General features: G+C 41.1%; 2 protein-coding genes across 3 annotated transcripts in view; one reads left to right on the plus strand and one right to left on the minus strand.

Annotated features, from left to right (window-relative positions):
• trim62.1 (tripartite motif containing 62, tandem duplicate 1) overlaps positions 1 to 9,537 on the plus strand; it is a 41,669-nt gene extending 32,132 nt beyond the window's left edge. Inside the window, exons 5-6 of the mRNA XM_038695886.1 lie at positions 2,726 to 2,841; positions 6,695 to 9,537. Coding sequence (XP_038551814.1) covers positions 2,726 to 2,841; positions 6,695 to 7,245 — 667 coding nt within the window. The 3' untranslated portion in view covers positions 7,246 to 9,537. The remainder of the gene's footprint in view (positions 1 to 2,725; positions 2,842 to 6,694) is intronic.
• Positions 9,538 to 13,581: 4,044 nt separating this feature from the next.
• On the minus strand, positions 13,582 to 16,920 carry LOC119886243. 2 transcript variants are annotated; one of them, XM_038696842.1, is made up of 4 exons: positions 16,773 to 16,787; positions 16,549 to 16,654; positions 16,007 to 16,156; positions 13,582 to 15,156 (listed from the first exon to the last, which is right to left on the minus strand). In XM_038696842.1, exons 3-4 carry the CDS (start codon positions 16,152 to 16,154, stop codon positions 14,045 to 14,047), a joined length of 1,260 nt encoding a protein of 419 aa, XP_038552770.1. In that variant the 5' UTR covers positions 16,155 to 16,156; positions 16,549 to 16,654; positions 16,773 to 16,787; the 3' UTR covers positions 13,582 to 14,044. The 2 variants fall into 2 exon arrangements, with proteins under 2 accessions (XP_038552770.1, XP_038552769.1); XM_038696841.1 differs by lacking the exon at positions 16,549 to 16,654 and having other exon boundaries at positions 16,773 to 16,920.
• Positions 16,921 to 18,158: the final 1,238 nt, after the last annotated feature.

Below are 18,158 nucleotides of genomic sequence, written 5' to 3' on the forward strand. Positions count from 1 at the left end.
CCTCTTTGCAACCTGCAGCTTTGGCTTTTTTAGCCAGTGTTGAGCAAAGTAATGTAGGCCTATTCTGATCCTTTAAAACAAAAAAGACCAATACCTCACAGTAAAAATAAAAGTAGCCTACTCAAAGCAGAAAGAAAAATGTCCCCTATTAGTGTTATACTATTATATATATATCATTTAGATTATTATTCCTCATGCATTAAATGTAGTTGGTTGAACTATTTTGTATCAGACTGCAATTGATTATTTTTTATAGTCATACAATATTTCCCTTTGAGATATGGAGTAGAAATAGAAATGGAGTTCAGTGGAGTTCAGTAGAAATACCTTGTGTACTTAAGTACAGAACTACTTTGTTACTGTCCACCACTGAGCTTAGCTTTGGCTACCTGAAACTAAGGAAAAGACTAGAGATAGTTTTCAATATTAATCAAATATGGACAGAAAGCTATCATCCATCATGATTGTGAAAATGGCTGGCCTTGAGCCACAGTGCTTCAAGTGAGAGCCCCCTACCCCTGTCATCAATGCATTAAAAGGTGCACCAGACACAACACAAAACAAAACACCATTCATAAGCTGAAACGTGTAGCCTACTCACACACACAGTTAGGCATACATATGTAGGGCAAGTTCTGCCATCCTACTGTAGTGTACAGCACTGCTGTTCAGTGGGCTCGCTTGGGGCCAAATTTCTTTTTAGTTTTGATACATTTATATTTTTGGAATGTAAGTATATATTTAAATAGTCTTTTATCAGAATGACCTATTGTTAAAATTTCTATTTGTTCGGGTCAATAATGAACTATAAAATTTAACTGCTTATAAAAACTTGACAGAATTGGCTGGGGCAGAGGGGCCGCTGCTGCAAAAATTTGAGTGGCTCCTCCTCTAACACGCTATCTCACTCCAAAGTTTTGATGAAACTTGAGAGCCCTGGATGATGTGTCTCAGAAGAGGCAGTAAATGTAGACATGATGGACAAGCAGGTATGATCAATTTGCATTTCACGCAGCTACAACATCACTGGAAGAGATAAGTAGGGCTCCTTGAAAAGTCAACATACATTTGACTTTTCCCAAAAATATGCCAAATAGGGCTGGACTATTAATTAAAAAAGTTATCGAAAACGAAAATCTGAGCCTCTAACCTACGTAATTTCCCCATGTCGGTTATTTCGGTTATTTAATCCTGGTAATATTGCGTGTGATAATGTAACTTACTTTCCACTGGAAACACCGTGTGTAGTCACATGACTGCGCCCCGTCCAATTCCTGCTCAGCCTTCAGACCGGAGTCTGAAGCACAGGGAGATGTTAGCCAGCGGTAACCGCCTTCACTTTCCAGCAGTTGTGGAAACAGACAGACTTTTATTAACGGACACACTGTGACCTACACTGTACATTTACTGCCAGGTTAATACAACTTATTACTCGCTCTCTTTCAGCGTCACTTTTTCTGCCGCTCGCGCTCTCTCATTCGCTCGTCCACTCACTCGCTACGCAAACACATTGCACTGCAGTTGAAAGACCTAACTGCTGCTGTTATAACCGCGCCTGTCACGTAGATGTCCTTTGATGAATGGGGAGAGGAAGCTAGAAACGCGTGATTTACCGTTCTCACACAGTGTGCGGTGAAAATAATTTGTTCCGCATTGATATTAAATAATAGAGTGAAAGTAGCAGTGGTCATAAGTCAGAAGCGCCGATGCGGCGAATATAGGGGAACCATGTCAACCATACCTTTTTAATTAACATTGAGATCATGGATTTGTGAAATCTGTGAATAAATAAACCCAGCTTTAATAGTTGAGCATATTTACAGTACAAACGTTGTCAGCGAACTATGAGAAACAAAATAATTGTTAAATGATCGTAATCGAGGTGAAATGTTCAATTAATCATGATTTTGATTTTAGATGAAATCGTCCAGCCCTAATGCCAAATGTCTTATTTTGGGGTTTTCTACAAAGAAATGTTTTTATTCATTAAACCTGCAATAACTGATTTGGCCATTTGCAGCTTTGTCACTCTGCTGACCAGTCGTTTTATATTGATGGGAGAGGTCAGCGACTTCATCCCAAATCACCTTGGGTAAATGTATGTTTATGCTCCCGAGTTCAAGATGAGTCATCAAAAATATTTTAATATTTTGCAAGAAGACAAAAGGGTTATTTTGAAGTAGAAACCCCCCCAAATAATTACTACAACGCCATGGAATAGTACTTAAGGAAACATTGTAATATTAATTTATTTTCACACCTTCTTGTCAGACAATATACCACAAAGAACCTTTTCGCCATACATGTTTAAGGTCCCTTTTACAGCATAGTGTACTGTTATTTTCCAGATTATTTTGTGGTAAGTAGCCCACGCAATGTCTTGCCTGAACTCTGGACTACAAGTAGTAGTGGAGAGTTATTGATGTCAGGGTACATGTTGAATCCCCCCCCCCCCCCCCCACCCCACCCACACACACACACACACACACACACACACACACACACACACACACACACACACACACACTGATAACATTCATCTCTGTTGTTGGAGATTCATGAAGCTGTTTGTCAGCTGTTAAATGTCAATGATGGCACATTTCAGAGACACATACCAGCATAATAACTTGAAGCATCGACATTGTGGGTTGAACAAGAGGCAGTATTATTCGGAAAAAACAGCAAATTGGATTTAGCACGTTATTGATCTGTTTTTCTGTCCCAGGATTAAAGGGAAGATACATGAGACCAATCTGACGTATGAAGACTTCCCGACATCCAAGTACATGGGGCCCTTGCAGTACACAATATGGAAGTTGCTCTTCCAGGATGTCTCACCAGGTATGTGAACATGACTGGAACATTTGATGTATGGAAATCAAACATGCTGGTTAGTAAATATACAGCTTTTAATGCACTATAGGTGTTAAAGGAATGGATCAACAAATAGGCTTATCTGCTCTGTTTGCAGAGATGAAGATGAAGAGGTCGATACCACTCTCATGTCAGCCCGCTAAATATAGAACTGCAGCCAGCAGCTGGGTAGCTTAGCTTATCATAAAGGCTGGAAACAGCTAGCTTAGCTCTGTCCAAAGGTCAACCAACAAACAAAATCCACCAGCCACCTCGTTTACACGTGGGTTTTTGTACAGATTCAACAAACAAGATATAATATGTTAATGAGCAAGCTTTAGACTGGCTGGTAGGAGGATATTAGTACTTTTTGGATAGGGCCACACAAGCTGTGTTCCCTTGTTTCCAGTCTTTATGCTTAACTAACCATCTTCCAGCTGTATATATTATATTTAATTCTCTGCAAGAGTGCAAGTAACCATATCTTCCAAATATGTAACTGTTCCTTTTAAAAACAGGTTGATAATCTAATTTTCCTTCAGTAGCTGAATGTTTGACTCGTAGAGTGCAGGAACTACTGTTGCCCTGCATTAGTATTTCTTGGGTGCTTTGATGGGGTTTTTTTTCACCTTCTCGGATGAGAAATGGTGGTCGGATCTGGAGCCCAGCGATGCCCTTCCGTGTTTGACAGTGCTGAGAGGAGCTCTACTCTCTCTGCCCTACAGCCATCACTCACTCACAGGAGAATATTTAAAATAATGTGCTGAGGAATTTCTTATTCCCTCTAATCAATTCTCCCATTTGAGCCCGCTGCCGGCTGAGGGGAGGCCAGTGGCAGTTTTTTGGGCTCCCCTGACTGGCTGCCAAATGGAATAATTGGTTCCGATCCATCACCAGCGGTTGCCAGAGACGAAATAAAGACATTCCTCCCATCATCCCTCGCTGTCACCAATGGTTTAGCGAGAATAACTACCAGACACTGAGCTTTTTTTTTCCTCTCCCCACTCTCATGTTCAGCAGGAAAAATGGGTTCTCCGCTGACATGTGTGTGCGTGCAGGTTTCTCTCTATGACACACAGAGGCACTCAGGTTATGAAATTTTAATGACTTGATTGCAACAAACACGGGAAATGTCATTGACTGGAGAAGGCATTGTCCTCTCCGCTGGCGGGGAGCCAGACATTCCACCTCCATTTCTCCCAGCTGATTTAAATATATTATGTGAAAGAGAGCAAAGAGAACAAGCGGTTATTGTTCTGCCTGATATGATTCCCTAATAAGCAGACATGGGTGCAGATTCTCCCTCCCTAAAACCACATAACTGCACAGAGAAACGGTCTCCTACTGACCCGGAGCCTGTGGAGCAAGCTGGAGCAGCTTCTCCCATCGCTGAAATTACTGCTTCACTGTATCGTTTGCGCCATTCATGTTGCCTGATATTGCTGAAATTGAGTTACCCTGTCAGACACTGGAGAGTGCTTGACTTTGAAGACTCTAGTTTATGCATGAAGGTAAAAACAGATTATTAAAAATGTATCCTGGTGTACTCGCAGTCACACTCCTCACACAACTCATCATTTTTCTGAAATAAGAGTCGAGCAGCAGTTGGGTGTGTCGTATAATAACAAGCCATCCGTCATCTTTTACCACAGGGCATGGCTTTGACTCTGGCAGTAGTGATATAATGTATATGCTGTCATCAGGTGGTACCATCCTAATCACGTGAACACACGTGCACGTACGTCGTGCCTTCAACTGGGTCAAGCAAGCACTTTTTACAAGCAACATATTTTAAGAGTTCTAATATATAGTTATTAGAACTATTGAAGAAAATGATAATTATCACTTTAATGTGTATTTTATTTAAAAATAAATAAAGGTACCTTGTTCAACATTAAATCAAATACAGCATAAAAGCTAATGTGTTAATTTACGCAGTTAACAAACAGCAAGATGCCAAATTAAATATAACATCAGCATTGTTTTCATTAATAGTCCACAAAAGTTCTCTTGCAGTGTAGCTGATGTGAATTCCTTGAAATTAAAAGTTAGTCTGCAATCTTCTGTAGTGGTCCCAGTAATATTTGTTCTTACTGAATCTCATCACATGACATGGTTAAGCTCTGTTTGAGACTGAGAACATGACCACAAATCCTGACATACTGAATCTGGCAAAATATTAATTACACAAATGTAAAAACGGTATGTAAGTAATCCCTGTTCACACTTTAACAAGACTGCCTTTCACTTTTTTATTTATTTTGTTTATTTTACTTCCTAAAAGTATTGTACGCATGTAGAGGCGCATAGAGCAGCATTCACAAACAAAGACTGCCATTTGCAAACCGCATGTTCAAAAACCTGCTGGTGATATAAAACCATATCAAAACACTGAATGGCAGGAAAAGCAGTTATGTTTTCTTGAGTGATTATTTTTGCTTTGTGGCAAAGACATTACCAGCGGAAACACTGTTGCATTGCCCCTGCTGTGGTCCAGCCAATCAGACGGCCCTTCTCTTCCACTTTGGAAGTTTTGGCAGCCTCTTTCTCAGCACGCGCGTTGTGCTGATTACGACACAGCGTCGTCACATCGACGTAATCCAGCAACTGCAGTTATAAATGACAGAAATACACTAAGTGCATCGCTTTTTTAGAAAACAATGTTTACCATGAAGACACCATCAGAGTTTTGTTGAGTGCTGGAGGCGAGACCAAATCTGACGCAAAATAATGATGCCAAATAATTCACACTGCAGGAAAACCCCTCGTCATTTCTCCACCAGGTTGTTGGTCTTAAAGGGTCAGTTACAAAAAAAAACATATTTTCTGACTTTCCTCTTGTGGTATCATGGCATTGAGATAATTTTTGGTTTTATTTGTCCAGGTTTAGAGATATCTGTCTTCTGTCTTTTGAAATCTTCAAGAGGTGAATGAAATTCAACAACAGCTCCTCCAATTCCAGATGGGGCCATTTTGCACTCAAAATATCAGGAAAAAGCAGTTTCTCAATACTTGAAGAACAACAAATGAAACTCAGTTCACCTCCACCGTGTTAGTGGGATTCCACATTAAAAGCTGGACGTGACACTGCCTCTGTATGGCCTGTCAGTTGTACAGCTCCTGAGGAGCTGAGGACAGGACAGCTGACTGACAGCACAATTTACCAGACAAATAAAATTTACACGTAGGCTCCATGAGGATGTATACAGGAAGAAAACAGCATTATTTTTATTCATTGATTTTTTTATTTCCCACCGTAGTCGACGTGGATTGATACATTTGACAAAAGTAGAAGTGTATCTAATCTGTGTGGTTTGCCCTTAAGGGTGGAGAGAGAAACCTCGGAGACATACAGTATTTTAAAACCTGGGAAAGTAAAACTAACCATTTTCAGTGACCTACTGGTCATAACATAAAATCTTCAGTGTATACTTTTCAACTAGACAGTGTGCTTTGTTTGAAACCCGCCGCCGGTGATGAAATCTTTTCATTGGGAGCTTTTCAGAGATCAGATCATAACCTTGACTCCACCTCTAAAGTGCATGAGCAGCCTGTATTTACTTTTCTGCCTCAGCATAAAACTGTATTCACACGCATTTGCAACAATAAAGAAAAATGAGGTCACTGAGAAGACACTGCAGTCCTCACTTTTCTGTTTGGCTAAGCTGAGTCATAACATATTGATGTGTTTGTTTTTGTTGTTTTGTTTTTTTCTTACTTCTATCCTTATATTTATCTAGACTTACTGTTTTCTCTCCACAATCTTAAATCTAAAAATGAAAAACATGCTGACTCTTTGTGCTTAAACTGTTTCTTCCTTCATCTCCCTTTTCTTTCTCAGTGCCAGCAGCGTTGACCCTCGACCCCATCACAGCCCACCAAAGACTGATCCTCTCAGACGACTGTACCATAGTGGCCTATGGGAATCTGCACCCGCAGCCCCTGCAAGACTCCCCACGGCGCTTTGACGTAGAGGTGTCTGTTCTGGGCGCAGAGGGCTTTGCGTCGGGCGTCCATTACTGGGAGGTGATGGTGTCGGAGAAGACCCAATGGATGATCGGTGTGGCCAACGAGACAGTCAGCCGCAAAGGCAGCATCCAGATCCAGCCCAGCCGCGGCTTTTACTGCATCGTCATGCACGACGGGAACCAGTACAGTGCCTGCACCGAGCCCTGGACCCGCCTCAACGTCAAGAGCAAGCTGGAGAAGGTGGGGGTGTATCTGGACTACCCCAAAGGCCTGCTCATCTTCTACAATGCAGACGACATGTCCTGGCTCTACACCTACCGGGAGAAATTTCCCGCCAAGGTCTTCCCCTACTTCAGCCCGGGCCAGAGCCACGCCAATGGCAAGAACGTGCAGCCGCTGCGAATCAACACTGTACGCCTTTAAGAACTACACACATCTGTGGTTGCGATTGTCCTGACAGATGAATCCATCATAGGCGAATTCACAGGACTTGTGTAGGTTTCAAACGATGTTCAAGAAATCCGTTTAAAAGATGTTTAATAGGGTGTTTGAAATGTTTATTTCTTTCAGTTCAGTTAAGAATTGTGCTTGATGTTGCTCTTAAAACTGCTGTTTGTTTGTGACTTGAAATGACCATACGACAATGGCCTGCGAGCCTCATTCCACATCTTTAATCGAAAAGATGATGCTGAATGGAGACGGAAGGACCCCTGGGCTCCTCCGAGGTCTGTGGCAGCAAAAAAAAAAAAAAAGAAGTGATTTCCCCGTCTTAAAGTGACTGTCCCAGGCCCACCTTGCACACTCCCAGGGGGCACCGCTCTCCTTATCAAACCCCAGGCCTGTCAGACTTGACGTCCCTTCTCTGTCCAGGCAAGCGGACTCTGAAGACTGGTCACTTGTCTTCTCTGTGCTGTACAGTTGGCTTAGCTTCGTGTGTGGAATGTGATTGACAGCACTCGGCTCCCTTTTTTTGGGACTTTTGTTTGGCCACAGTCCACCCTGAACTTGTCAAGTCCATTTTACTTCTGTCTGAGACTGTGATCTCGGTTTCTGCTGCAGGTCACACCCACATGTGTCTGTTCAGTCATTGCAAGGAAAGCTCTTGTTCTGTGTGTACCAGCGATTATCCATGTCACCTAAAACAAAGGAAATTTATTAAAAGTCGTTTATAAGCTGCCCAGTCATGTCGTAGGGAAGTCTGTTTAGAGGTTGTCCAGAAATATGCTGCTATTGATGGAGTAAGAATTTGCATGTTTGTATATAGAGTATCAAGGGTTAAAAGGAATACGTCTCATCATGCTGGCTCATGTTTAGGTCTTTCCCCTTCCAAATACACTACACCCATGGGGTTTTTGTCCAATACAGTGTTGAATTCAAGTACATTTCTGCTTCCAATCATGATGTTTGATCATTTTGTCTAAAAAATCAAAAGCCAATTTAATCATTTGGTCTGAGTAGAACTCGATTTGTAAAAGCATGACTTCTCAGATGTGAAAATCTGACAGGTTAAAGATGAATTATTGCTTAAAAATGCTAAAGACACCAACAGTTTTCTCTTATTTTAATCATGTCATTTACCCAGAAGAAGTTAAGCTGTATGTTTTGGGGAATGGCCATTATCATGGAAAATGGTGATGTGTGGTAGGACTTTAGCACTAATATACTATTGCTGTGCGGCAGGCATTCCCAAGGCTGCTGCTGTGTTACATAATGACAGAATCACTGATAATTCTTCTGAAGTTCGCCCATGTTTATTTCTTCACCCCACATGCCTCAAGTGCTCTCGTTTATCAGTAACAAGTCCTGCAAAATCGGCTCCGGTCGCTCAGCCAAGTCGAGCATATTGAGAGATGTGTGTGTCTGTTGGTGGGTGGGCATGTGCACGGGGTAGGTTTATGTGGACTGGTTCAGCTATAATTTGATATCCAGCTTTGGTTGTGCTTGATGAAGCCATACCCATGCAGTGGCCAAAAGTGAGTATGACCAAATACCTTCAGGTAGATCTGGTAAGTCCAGCAAAAAGGAAATCACATCACCCTTCATTTGCCACTGTACATCTTTCTACATCTGCATTTGTGTGTGTGTTGTCTGTGGTGTTCATTTAAAGGAAAATCAGGGCAGTGCCCTTGTTTTTGTAGGATGTGATTCTGGTATTTGCAGTATGACGCAAACAAGGGTCAAATCGTGAGTATCTGCTAATAATTCTTGGTCTTTGTTTAAACTTGAGCAGATCCGCAGGAGCCTGTTTCAAGAAGCAGGTCCACGGAGTTGTCTGAATAACGTTAATAATTAGGTTTAGACAGTCAAGACAGTATTTGGTCTTTTTACTTTTCTCCGATTGTTCTTGAGAAGTAAATCCCAACCAGCAGATGCTTCATGCAGGTTAAAAAAAAATGCTTAAATTTGACCCCAGTTTGCCGTGTTGCACATTTCAAAGTGTTCTGCTTGATTAAAGACTTTATGTTGAATGAATGAATATTAAGAAGGAGATTATTGTGACGTGGTGTTGGGTTTCTGGTGGTGGTGGTGACGCTAATGGTTAAAATGATTTAAGTTGATAACTATGACACTTTTAATGATTATAATGATGATTGTGTGTGTCTTTTGATGATGGCAGCTGTGCACCCATCATTGTGTGAACACACTCTAGTGTGCTTTTGCTGCTGGAGGTTTGTGGAAAATGTTTTAATGTACAATAAATTACTGCTGAAATCAGCCAGTCTCTCTAAACTTTGTCCTGGTTTGGATGTGCATCAACACAAAGGTTTCAGAGCCTAAATAAGATGCACCAATTAGTGTTTTTTTTCTATCCCCCATTCTGATACCGAGTACTAACCCAACACTGGTGCTCTCTTTTTCTAATTTACAATGTGTACACTCCTCTGCGTGGAACATCTTTAAGCAGGTAACAGTAGCCAGAAATTACTAGGATTTAATGAAGGTAACTGATAGCAGAAACACTGACTGGTACTGTATTTAAGGTGGATGAGATCATGTCATGGTCGATGCCCGATCCACTTGATAAGGTCTGTAATGGGATACTGATCCATCATATCGGATCAATGCATTCCTAGTTTCCAGTCTGGGGGTTCATAACCTCCAATTTAAGAAAGATGAAAAACAGTAATTTATCTGGTACATAAAATCGGTTACAAAGATTCAGACACATCTTATGCTATTTTCTTGAGAAACACTGTAGGGGTTAACGTGCTGATGTTCAGCAGTAATGTTCACAATCTGATTTTAACATGTTAATATGAAAACATTTGCTAATGATTACTAAACACAAAGAACAGCTTAGCCTTCTGGGAACTGGTTTTGCAAACATTTCGTCGTGAACTTCGTGAACCTTCTGGTGGCACTAGATGGAAAGCCAGGGGAACACCAACGTCAGTGGGACTCCTGTGGGGACCATAAATGACTGTACAAACTTTCCAGGCAGTTCATCCAATAGTTGTTGAGATATTTCAGCCTGCACATGCGTATTAATTTGCTTTAATACTGACACTGGTTTAATGTTGCTGTTTTGAGTCAGAGAGTTAACATCATCTATCACATTACACTGAGAGCAAGAATATCCACATACTTGAAACTGAAGCTCTCAAAATGCAACATATCTGTAAGGCAGACGAGTCTTTGAAACTCAGGAAGGCTTTGCCTCTGCGTGTCGATACCTGCTCCAGTTCAGTGAGAGCTTCATGCCAGACATTTTAGTTGAGATGTGCCAAACTATAAGCCATCCAGCAGGGAGGTGGGAGGTTGTGCACTCTTTTTTTTTATTACTGTTCTGTTTTGGCATTGTCTGAGGCCCGAGCATGTTATATGATGAATACAAAAGATGTCTGCATGGGTTCAGTGTTCCCACACTGCAGGTGTGCCGCAGCTTTCAATAGGTCCTCTTCATTTGCCATCTGTGACGCGTTTTAATGACTGGTTGTTAAACTGGAGGGAAAACATTGTAAAAAGAAAAAAAAAAAGTTAAGATCTAAGTCATACACTGCACCAGAAACCCAGAAAGTTATGTTATTTGTGTTACTTTGAACCCTGATGCTTTTTTTTCTTTCTCACTCCAAAGCAATTGAGGCTTGTTGCATCATGATTACAGCTGTTCCATAACAAACTGGAGTTTGAAGGAGAGTGCCGTCTATTCGCAGCAGGCCCTCAGGACAAGTGACTTCATATCCTCAGCTTTGATTTGTGAGTATTTTTCTCTCCTCACTCACGTGATAGAGGGATTTTTATCTGGGGAGAAGGTGTCCATCCTGTAATAGACATTTTTACCCGAGGGGAAAGTGTCCATTAAAAAGTCACTGAGCTCTCCTTTGAGAGACCCGTATCTGATTCCAGTCTGTTGTGGCCCTCCTGAGGCGGGAGTGTAAGGTTTTTAATCTTGTAAGTGATGGGAAAAGCAGGAATGAAAGCTCGCATTTGTCGCATATATCACTTAGAGTTAAAGAACAAGAGCTGGTGGCGTGAACAGATCTTTTGTCCCTATTATTATACATGTTTTAGGATTATGTGTTAGGCTAACTATATCTTGGGGTTAAACATTATACAGTAACAATAAAGACAAACAGGTTTTTAAGCCATTGTACTGCTGAAATAGTGGATTTGTTGATGAGTTGAGGGACAGAAAATTAATCACTAACTGATTTGTTTATCAAGCAAAAATACTAAACATTTCCTGGTTTCCAGCTTGTTAAATGTGAGGATTTTCTTCTTCTCTGTTTTATATTATTGAAAATAAGATAAATTTAGGTTTTGGACGGCAGGTCAGACAAAACAAGCAGCTTCAAGTTGTCACATTGGGCTTTGGAAACTTGTGATGTGCTTTTTTCACTTCATTCGGATATTTTGTTAGACTGAAAAATATCCATCCTACACTGTCTAGTGCCCTGGAGGATGTACATTATGATGGTAAAGTAATTAGATTAGACTTTTTACATTATAGACCTTATGAAATTAATGTATCTAGTCCAAAATCTTTGAAGGTGGGACTCAAATCGCCCCAGAAAGCAGAAAATAAAAGTTTACACATCTGCCTGGGAGTAGTTGAAGCACTTGTATGTGTCCTGTTAAAGCCATAAAATGAAACACCATTAGTGAAGGAAGTCTACCATGCATACAGCTTCTTGATGTTTCTCGTGCTATTCTCACAGAGCACAGTTCCAGCACTGAATAGTAACAACGTCAACAAGACATTTCCTCTTAATGTCATCATACCCCCAACAACAACAAACAACAAAAAATCAACAAAGACACTCTCATTAACCTTTTGTCTGTTCACACCTCTGGACACATCAGGGAATCAACAGCCTCTCCATCTGTCCTAAAAATAGCATGAACAGGCCCAGCAGAAGATCATGGCCTTGTGGTTTAATCTCGCCAAAGTCAGTGTGAGCTGCGGTTTAAGTATGTGTCTGCACAGGTCTCTGCGCTTTGAAAGAAGAGATGTTCACTCAGCCCTCTGGCTCCATCAAAAGGTAAGACAACCTAAGAATGCCCTCTTTTGTTTCCTGAATCCTCCTTCATCCCTCTCAGGTTACAAACCAAAGCTCCTATCAAACATTACAGGAGCTTCAGGGTGTCAGGTGTCAGGATGAGTTGTTGTTGTACCGGAGTGCCCTCTGGTGTTGACACCTGTGTCCCTGCTCACCCTTGGATTATATGCACTTGCCACTTCAGGCATGACCCGTGCATATCTGTCCCTACAATGTGATTACAAGACAGTTCAAGTTCAGTTTATCCAGTAGCACAATAATGTTAGTCTCTTTAAATTCACAGGAGCAAGTTACCCCTTTCATTAACCTTATGTTAAATAAGCAGAGTTAAATAAGCAGATTTAAACCACACATTTGACCATTAAATAGTAATATACCACACACGCATCTCTCCTATGTTTAATATATATAAAAGCATTGCCTGTGTGGAAAATGACAAACTGTAGTTACAGTGCAGGTTGTCACTGGCTACCCAAAGTGTACAAGGTTTTTGGGCAGATTAAACAACATATGTTAATCGGCGAGCTTTAGCTGTGCTGGTAGGCTGATTTTCTTTGTTACCTTTTGATAGAGCCAAGCAAGATGTTTCCTCCAAATCCAGTTGTTATGCTAAGCTAACTGGCTGCTGGCTGTAACTTTATATTTAACTTCAGCCAGAGTAGTATCAATCTTCTAAGTAACTCTTGGCTAGAAAGCAAATAACTGTATTTCCTCAATATGTCCAACTTTTGCTTTGTAAAAGTACCAATACAACAATGCACCATTAGCAGCCTAGCATCCAGAACCCCACTCAGTTTGTATTTTTGTTTTGTTTTGATGATTTGACCAGTTTTGGCCTCAAACTCTTATTTAAATAAAACTATCTGAGAAGTTCATAGGAGAAATTTTTGTTTGGTGCAACTGCTAACAACTAATAAGCATCTGAAACAGGGCCTCAACTAGACACTGTCTTTTGACACAAGCTAGAGAAGTTGGAAACAAGTTGTTTAATATAAAACAGTGCTTTGTATTTTATAACTATGTTTTTTAATGTAAAATCTCAAGCATAAAAGTAACTAGCGACTACAGCCATCCAAATACGTGTAGTGGAGTAGCATAAAATGGAAAGATTCAAGGAAAGTCTAGGAGTACCTCAACATTTTACTTAAAGACAGTAACTGACTGAATGCACTCAAGTTACTTTTCACCTGTGAGCAGTAGTACAATCATTTGAAACCAGCTGATTTACAGAGACAAAATTACAAAGAAGAAAAACATCTGTGGAGCCTCAAGTCAGTCATTATTTATTCATACATTTCTTTTTATCCATGTGATACAGCATCAACACACTTCATATTATTACTTTCAAAACACTATTTGCCCCTGGATTAGTCTTATTTAAACTGATGAAACTCTTTCTCTAACCCATCTTGTAATGACTAATCGCTGCAGATCTTAAGGTTCCCAACAATAAAAGCAGGCCTTCCAGCCAGCCATCTGTTTCAGTCAGGTTTAGTTCCTTTCTACTGAGCACGCCTCAACCTGTCTCCTCAGCACCTTTCAGCAGTTTCCACATATTATTCTTTGCATGTGAATGGTTGCTCAGTAATGCTTATTTACACTCCATTGAAACCAACGTTGACAGGTAGACCTGCTGTCTGCACACATGCAATATTAATCTGGTGATCCGGTTGCAAATAGCCCCCAGTCAGCGTCCACTTTTGCTTCTCGCTGGCATGTTTTTATACAAGTGTTTCATTTTGAGAGGCCGATGTGTTGCTTGTTTTTGCTGTGAATGAAACTAAAGACTTGATGCACAGCTCCAGCAGAGTCTCTATATTCCTGATCAGAAGAATGTTCACACTGAGGTTTAGAGGAAGCACAAAGATGGAGAGCACGCCCACGAACCCTATCATTACATTCAACCCCAGGGAGTGAAAGCCGCTCTGTCGCCACCCACACTGGCTCCTGTATTGTGAGTCCACGTGGTCCTCCTTGATAAATGTCAGAGGTGTACATCTCTTTGTCCTTTCATGCTCCTGTCCTCCCCTCTCTGCAGACAAACACTGGGGGGAGATGAGGACAAGGTCTCCATGGTGACACACCGACATCTGCATGCTGTTCCAGGAACACGCTCTGTGAACAGTGCAGCTGCTCTCTGTTTTCTCTGGGTCAACACACTGTGTTGCCTCTGATACAGACATCTCAGGGTTCGCAGGCTTGGAGGGTGCAGACAGTGCTAGAACAAGGCTTTGCCAGCAACTGCCGCCATTATTGTTAACTCGACGTTTCTCTCTGGCTTTCCTTCCCATCTCTGCAGGGACCCAGTGTCGCCTGTGCAGGCCCGTGCTAGTGGTTAGGAGGAGCAGGAGGAGGGAGAGGAAGGCCATGCCCCAGCATGGATTCACAGTGCTGGATATGGGGCTAAAAAGGTTGGGCAAACATCTCATGAGGGAGTTGGTTGAGTGCAAACAGGCAGTAGTCCACACTTCCTCCAGCTTCCATCGCCACCTGATGTTTAGGGCGACGACGACCCACACAGACAGGCAGCAGAAGTAGCTGACAACATGAGACAAGCTCTTTTCGTTGTCTGGGTTGTCGCTGTCCTCCTCTTCTTTCCCAGTCAACTCTCCAGCATAACAGCGTTGACCATCAGAGCCCGCTGCTTGACTCTTGTGAGCGACAGGCCACAGCAGTCTGGTTACAGTCTCCAGAGCAATCAGAGGTGTGGTCAGGAGCAACACCACACCATATGTGTGGCTGAGAAAGAGCAGGAAGCGCAGGGCAATGACATCACCCAGTGGGGTCAGATCAGACAGCCAGGACTCAAAGATGCAAAGGAAAGTCAGAAAACCTGTGGGAGAAAAAAAAGACATAGACATGTTAAAGACACAAACAATTTGTGTCCAATGTGTTTTTTCCACAAAAAAGTTAAATTACCCAGTTAAAACACATTAAAATTGCATCTACTCCTTCTCCCTCATTGAAAAATCCAGAATCTTTGAACGTGCGGATATTGCTCATTTTAAAAGTTAAACTGCTGGACATGATATCTCCTACTTTGCTGTCTATGTGCACTAAAGGTTTCCAGTGTCCACCTCACACTTGTGCAAGTTGCATATTAGCTCATACTCATGCTCATACACATGTTAAACTGAGATTTAATGTAAGCACAGAGAAGTTTTTCTCCTTCAGCAGATGAATGTAAAAACTGCCAACATATACTGTATGAGTATACATATACCCACATATTTTTGTGGAGGAAAATGAAAATGAATGGAAAGCCAATCTTCTGCTACTCTGTTATATTCATTATCAATTAATCATTCAGTAAGGGTCAGAAAATGGTGACAATGCCGTCACAGTTCCCTTAAATTTAAAGTGTCATGTTTTGTCCAGCCAAGAAACATTTTAGTTTACTATCACATAAGCTAGCAAATCCTCGCATTTGAGAAGCTGAAACTTGGACATTTTTTGGCTTTTCTGCTTTAAAAATTATTTTTTTGTTGCCGTTGTTCAAATCAATACATCAAATGAATATGAATCAATTAATCAACATGTGACAAAAGATGAACTCTGCAGATAGGCTGTCGGAGAAGCAGCCAATCAAGAATGGCACTACTCTCCCCTGCTTGCACAACACAACTAATGGTTCCAAGTCAAATTCCTGAAATTAAAAACAGCTACAGCTTGCTGATACTCACCGGTGACCACGAAGTCAGTGAAGATCAGAAGGCAGCAGCAGCAGAAGCTGACGGGACTGTGGGGGGCAGCCAATGAAGGCAGGAAGAGGAGACTGCAGGCCAGTTTACATACACACAACACCGCCGCTCCTTCCAACACTCCATCCATTGCTAAAACAAAACAGCAACGTATTGTCAACGTATTGAAAAAATGGTTTCCCCTTTTGCCTCTGGGTGGAAGAGCTCAGGAATGCCAGGTACTCTGCCGACATTAAACCCCCCAACATTGTTAAATATTTCTGTATAGCTTCTGTAGAAATGTATATCCTCACATTAATGTTTTACGCAACCGTTCCACTGTCAGTAAATGTTTCTGCACTGTGCTTGCAGATCAATATTTTCACTGTTTACATTAGCAGTGAACTCTGTTAATCAAAAATGTGGAAACTCAGGAATAAATTCAATTGTCTTCTGCTGCCAACAAACATGATATTTAAAATACTTTTAAAAAGTTATTTAAAAAGATATTTTACACCATAAGTGAATAAACAAATGCCACGAACCTCCTCAGTAATGTCAACACAGATGCACATGCACACACTCGCTGTGACCTGAGAGTAAATACTTCCACCCCCTGACCATGATACTGTACAATCATACTGGTTCAACCTGTAAAGAACACACCTCATCATCTCTATCACATGCTTACAGTAGGAAAATTCAAACTACATGTAAAAGAAAAACATAAATCCAGATCAAGACCTGCTGTGAATTGCATTAGTTTTACCTGAAGTAGGAGCCTTCAGAGCAGCATGTCAATATGAGCTTCAAATGTTTGATCCGTTTGCTTCACCTCCCCCTTTGTGCTCCACCCTCATGGGGATAATGACCCACCCCCCTCCCCCCCCTGTGCTCCCTGCACTCCCTGCACTCCCTGCACCTGGCCTGTGTGGAGGTGAGAGAAAATGTGCATCTCAGTGGGTGTGGCACTGTTTGTGCAGACAAGAAAACCTGTCTGACGACTAACTAACAGTGAGGATGCAAAGTGCATGTATGTGCGAGTGTCAAAATCAATAAGAGGTTTTTCTGGATTGACGATGTTTAATTTTCTCAGTGAATGTACAAACATTCCTGTGTTACACCCACCTTGTTCAAACTACAGTATGTTATTTCAAAGGTTACGGCAAATTCACTCATGCAGAGTGTTTCGTAAAGCAGGATCAGACTATAAATCACATAACTGTGGAGAAGGTGATGCCATTTCTTGGGGATATTATTTTGAAAGTATACTACAAACGTTTATTATTAGGTTAAGCTATATAATTCATTGATGCCTTTCAAAACTTCATTTTAACCTCAGACCTTATTAAAATGTTGTTCCCCATCATTTAGAAATCATATATGAGGATGATCGCTTTACTTTCCAGTTAATAACCACTGTACATTGTTTGGACAGGTGTGATGGTCCTATTTAACCAACAGAAGGGCGTTGCGCTGTACATAATGTATCTTTAAGGCTCTCAGATTATACATCTTGGCAAAGCTGGTTTGAAACGTGATGCCCCTAACAGATGGAATGAGATGTGGAAAACAGTTAAAATCTCATTTTCTATTTGAAAACTTTAAAACACAACAACAGAGAATGAAAGTTCATTCTTGACCTTGAAAAACAGCGGTTGAAATATAGCCCACCCCACCAGGTCGGTGTAATAGCTGTTCTGGAGCTTTTGTTGATCCTATCACTTCAGCTGATGGAGCTTGCCAAATGGTCACGAGATTTTAAATGTCTAAAATTCCCTATTGTCGTTTAAGGCCTTCTCATCCGTGTTTGCTAAAAAGACTGAAAGTTCACTCTTTATGTTTGTAATACGATCGATCAAAAGCTCCAGAAGTGGACCTTGAGTGGTGAGATTGTTTTTACTGCCGCTTCCAAGGTGAAGAATGAACTATGAAACTCAATATTTTAGCTAATATGGAACACGTGAAGTCTTAAAAAAATGCCCAGAAGAATAAAACATCCATGACATCCGGGCAAATGTCATCTGCTGAGGAGATAAAACCTCTAGAAAAGCTACCAAGACCGTTTTGTCAAACTTTATTTCAACTACTAGAAATCTGAATGCCACTTCTGATTGTTTTCTTTAATGAGAAACTAGTTGGGCTGTTTTTATAC

This window comes from Micropterus salmoides, unplaced genomic scaffold (genome assembly GCF_014851395.1).
Source record: "Micropterus salmoides isolate LMB-PRFRI ecotype aquatic unplaced genomic scaffold, ASM1485139v1 Ms_hic_scaffold_4, whole genome shotgun sequence".
NCBI classification, from domain to species: Eukaryota; Metazoa; Chordata; class Actinopteri; order Centrarchiformes; family Centrarchidae; genus Micropterus; species Micropterus salmoides.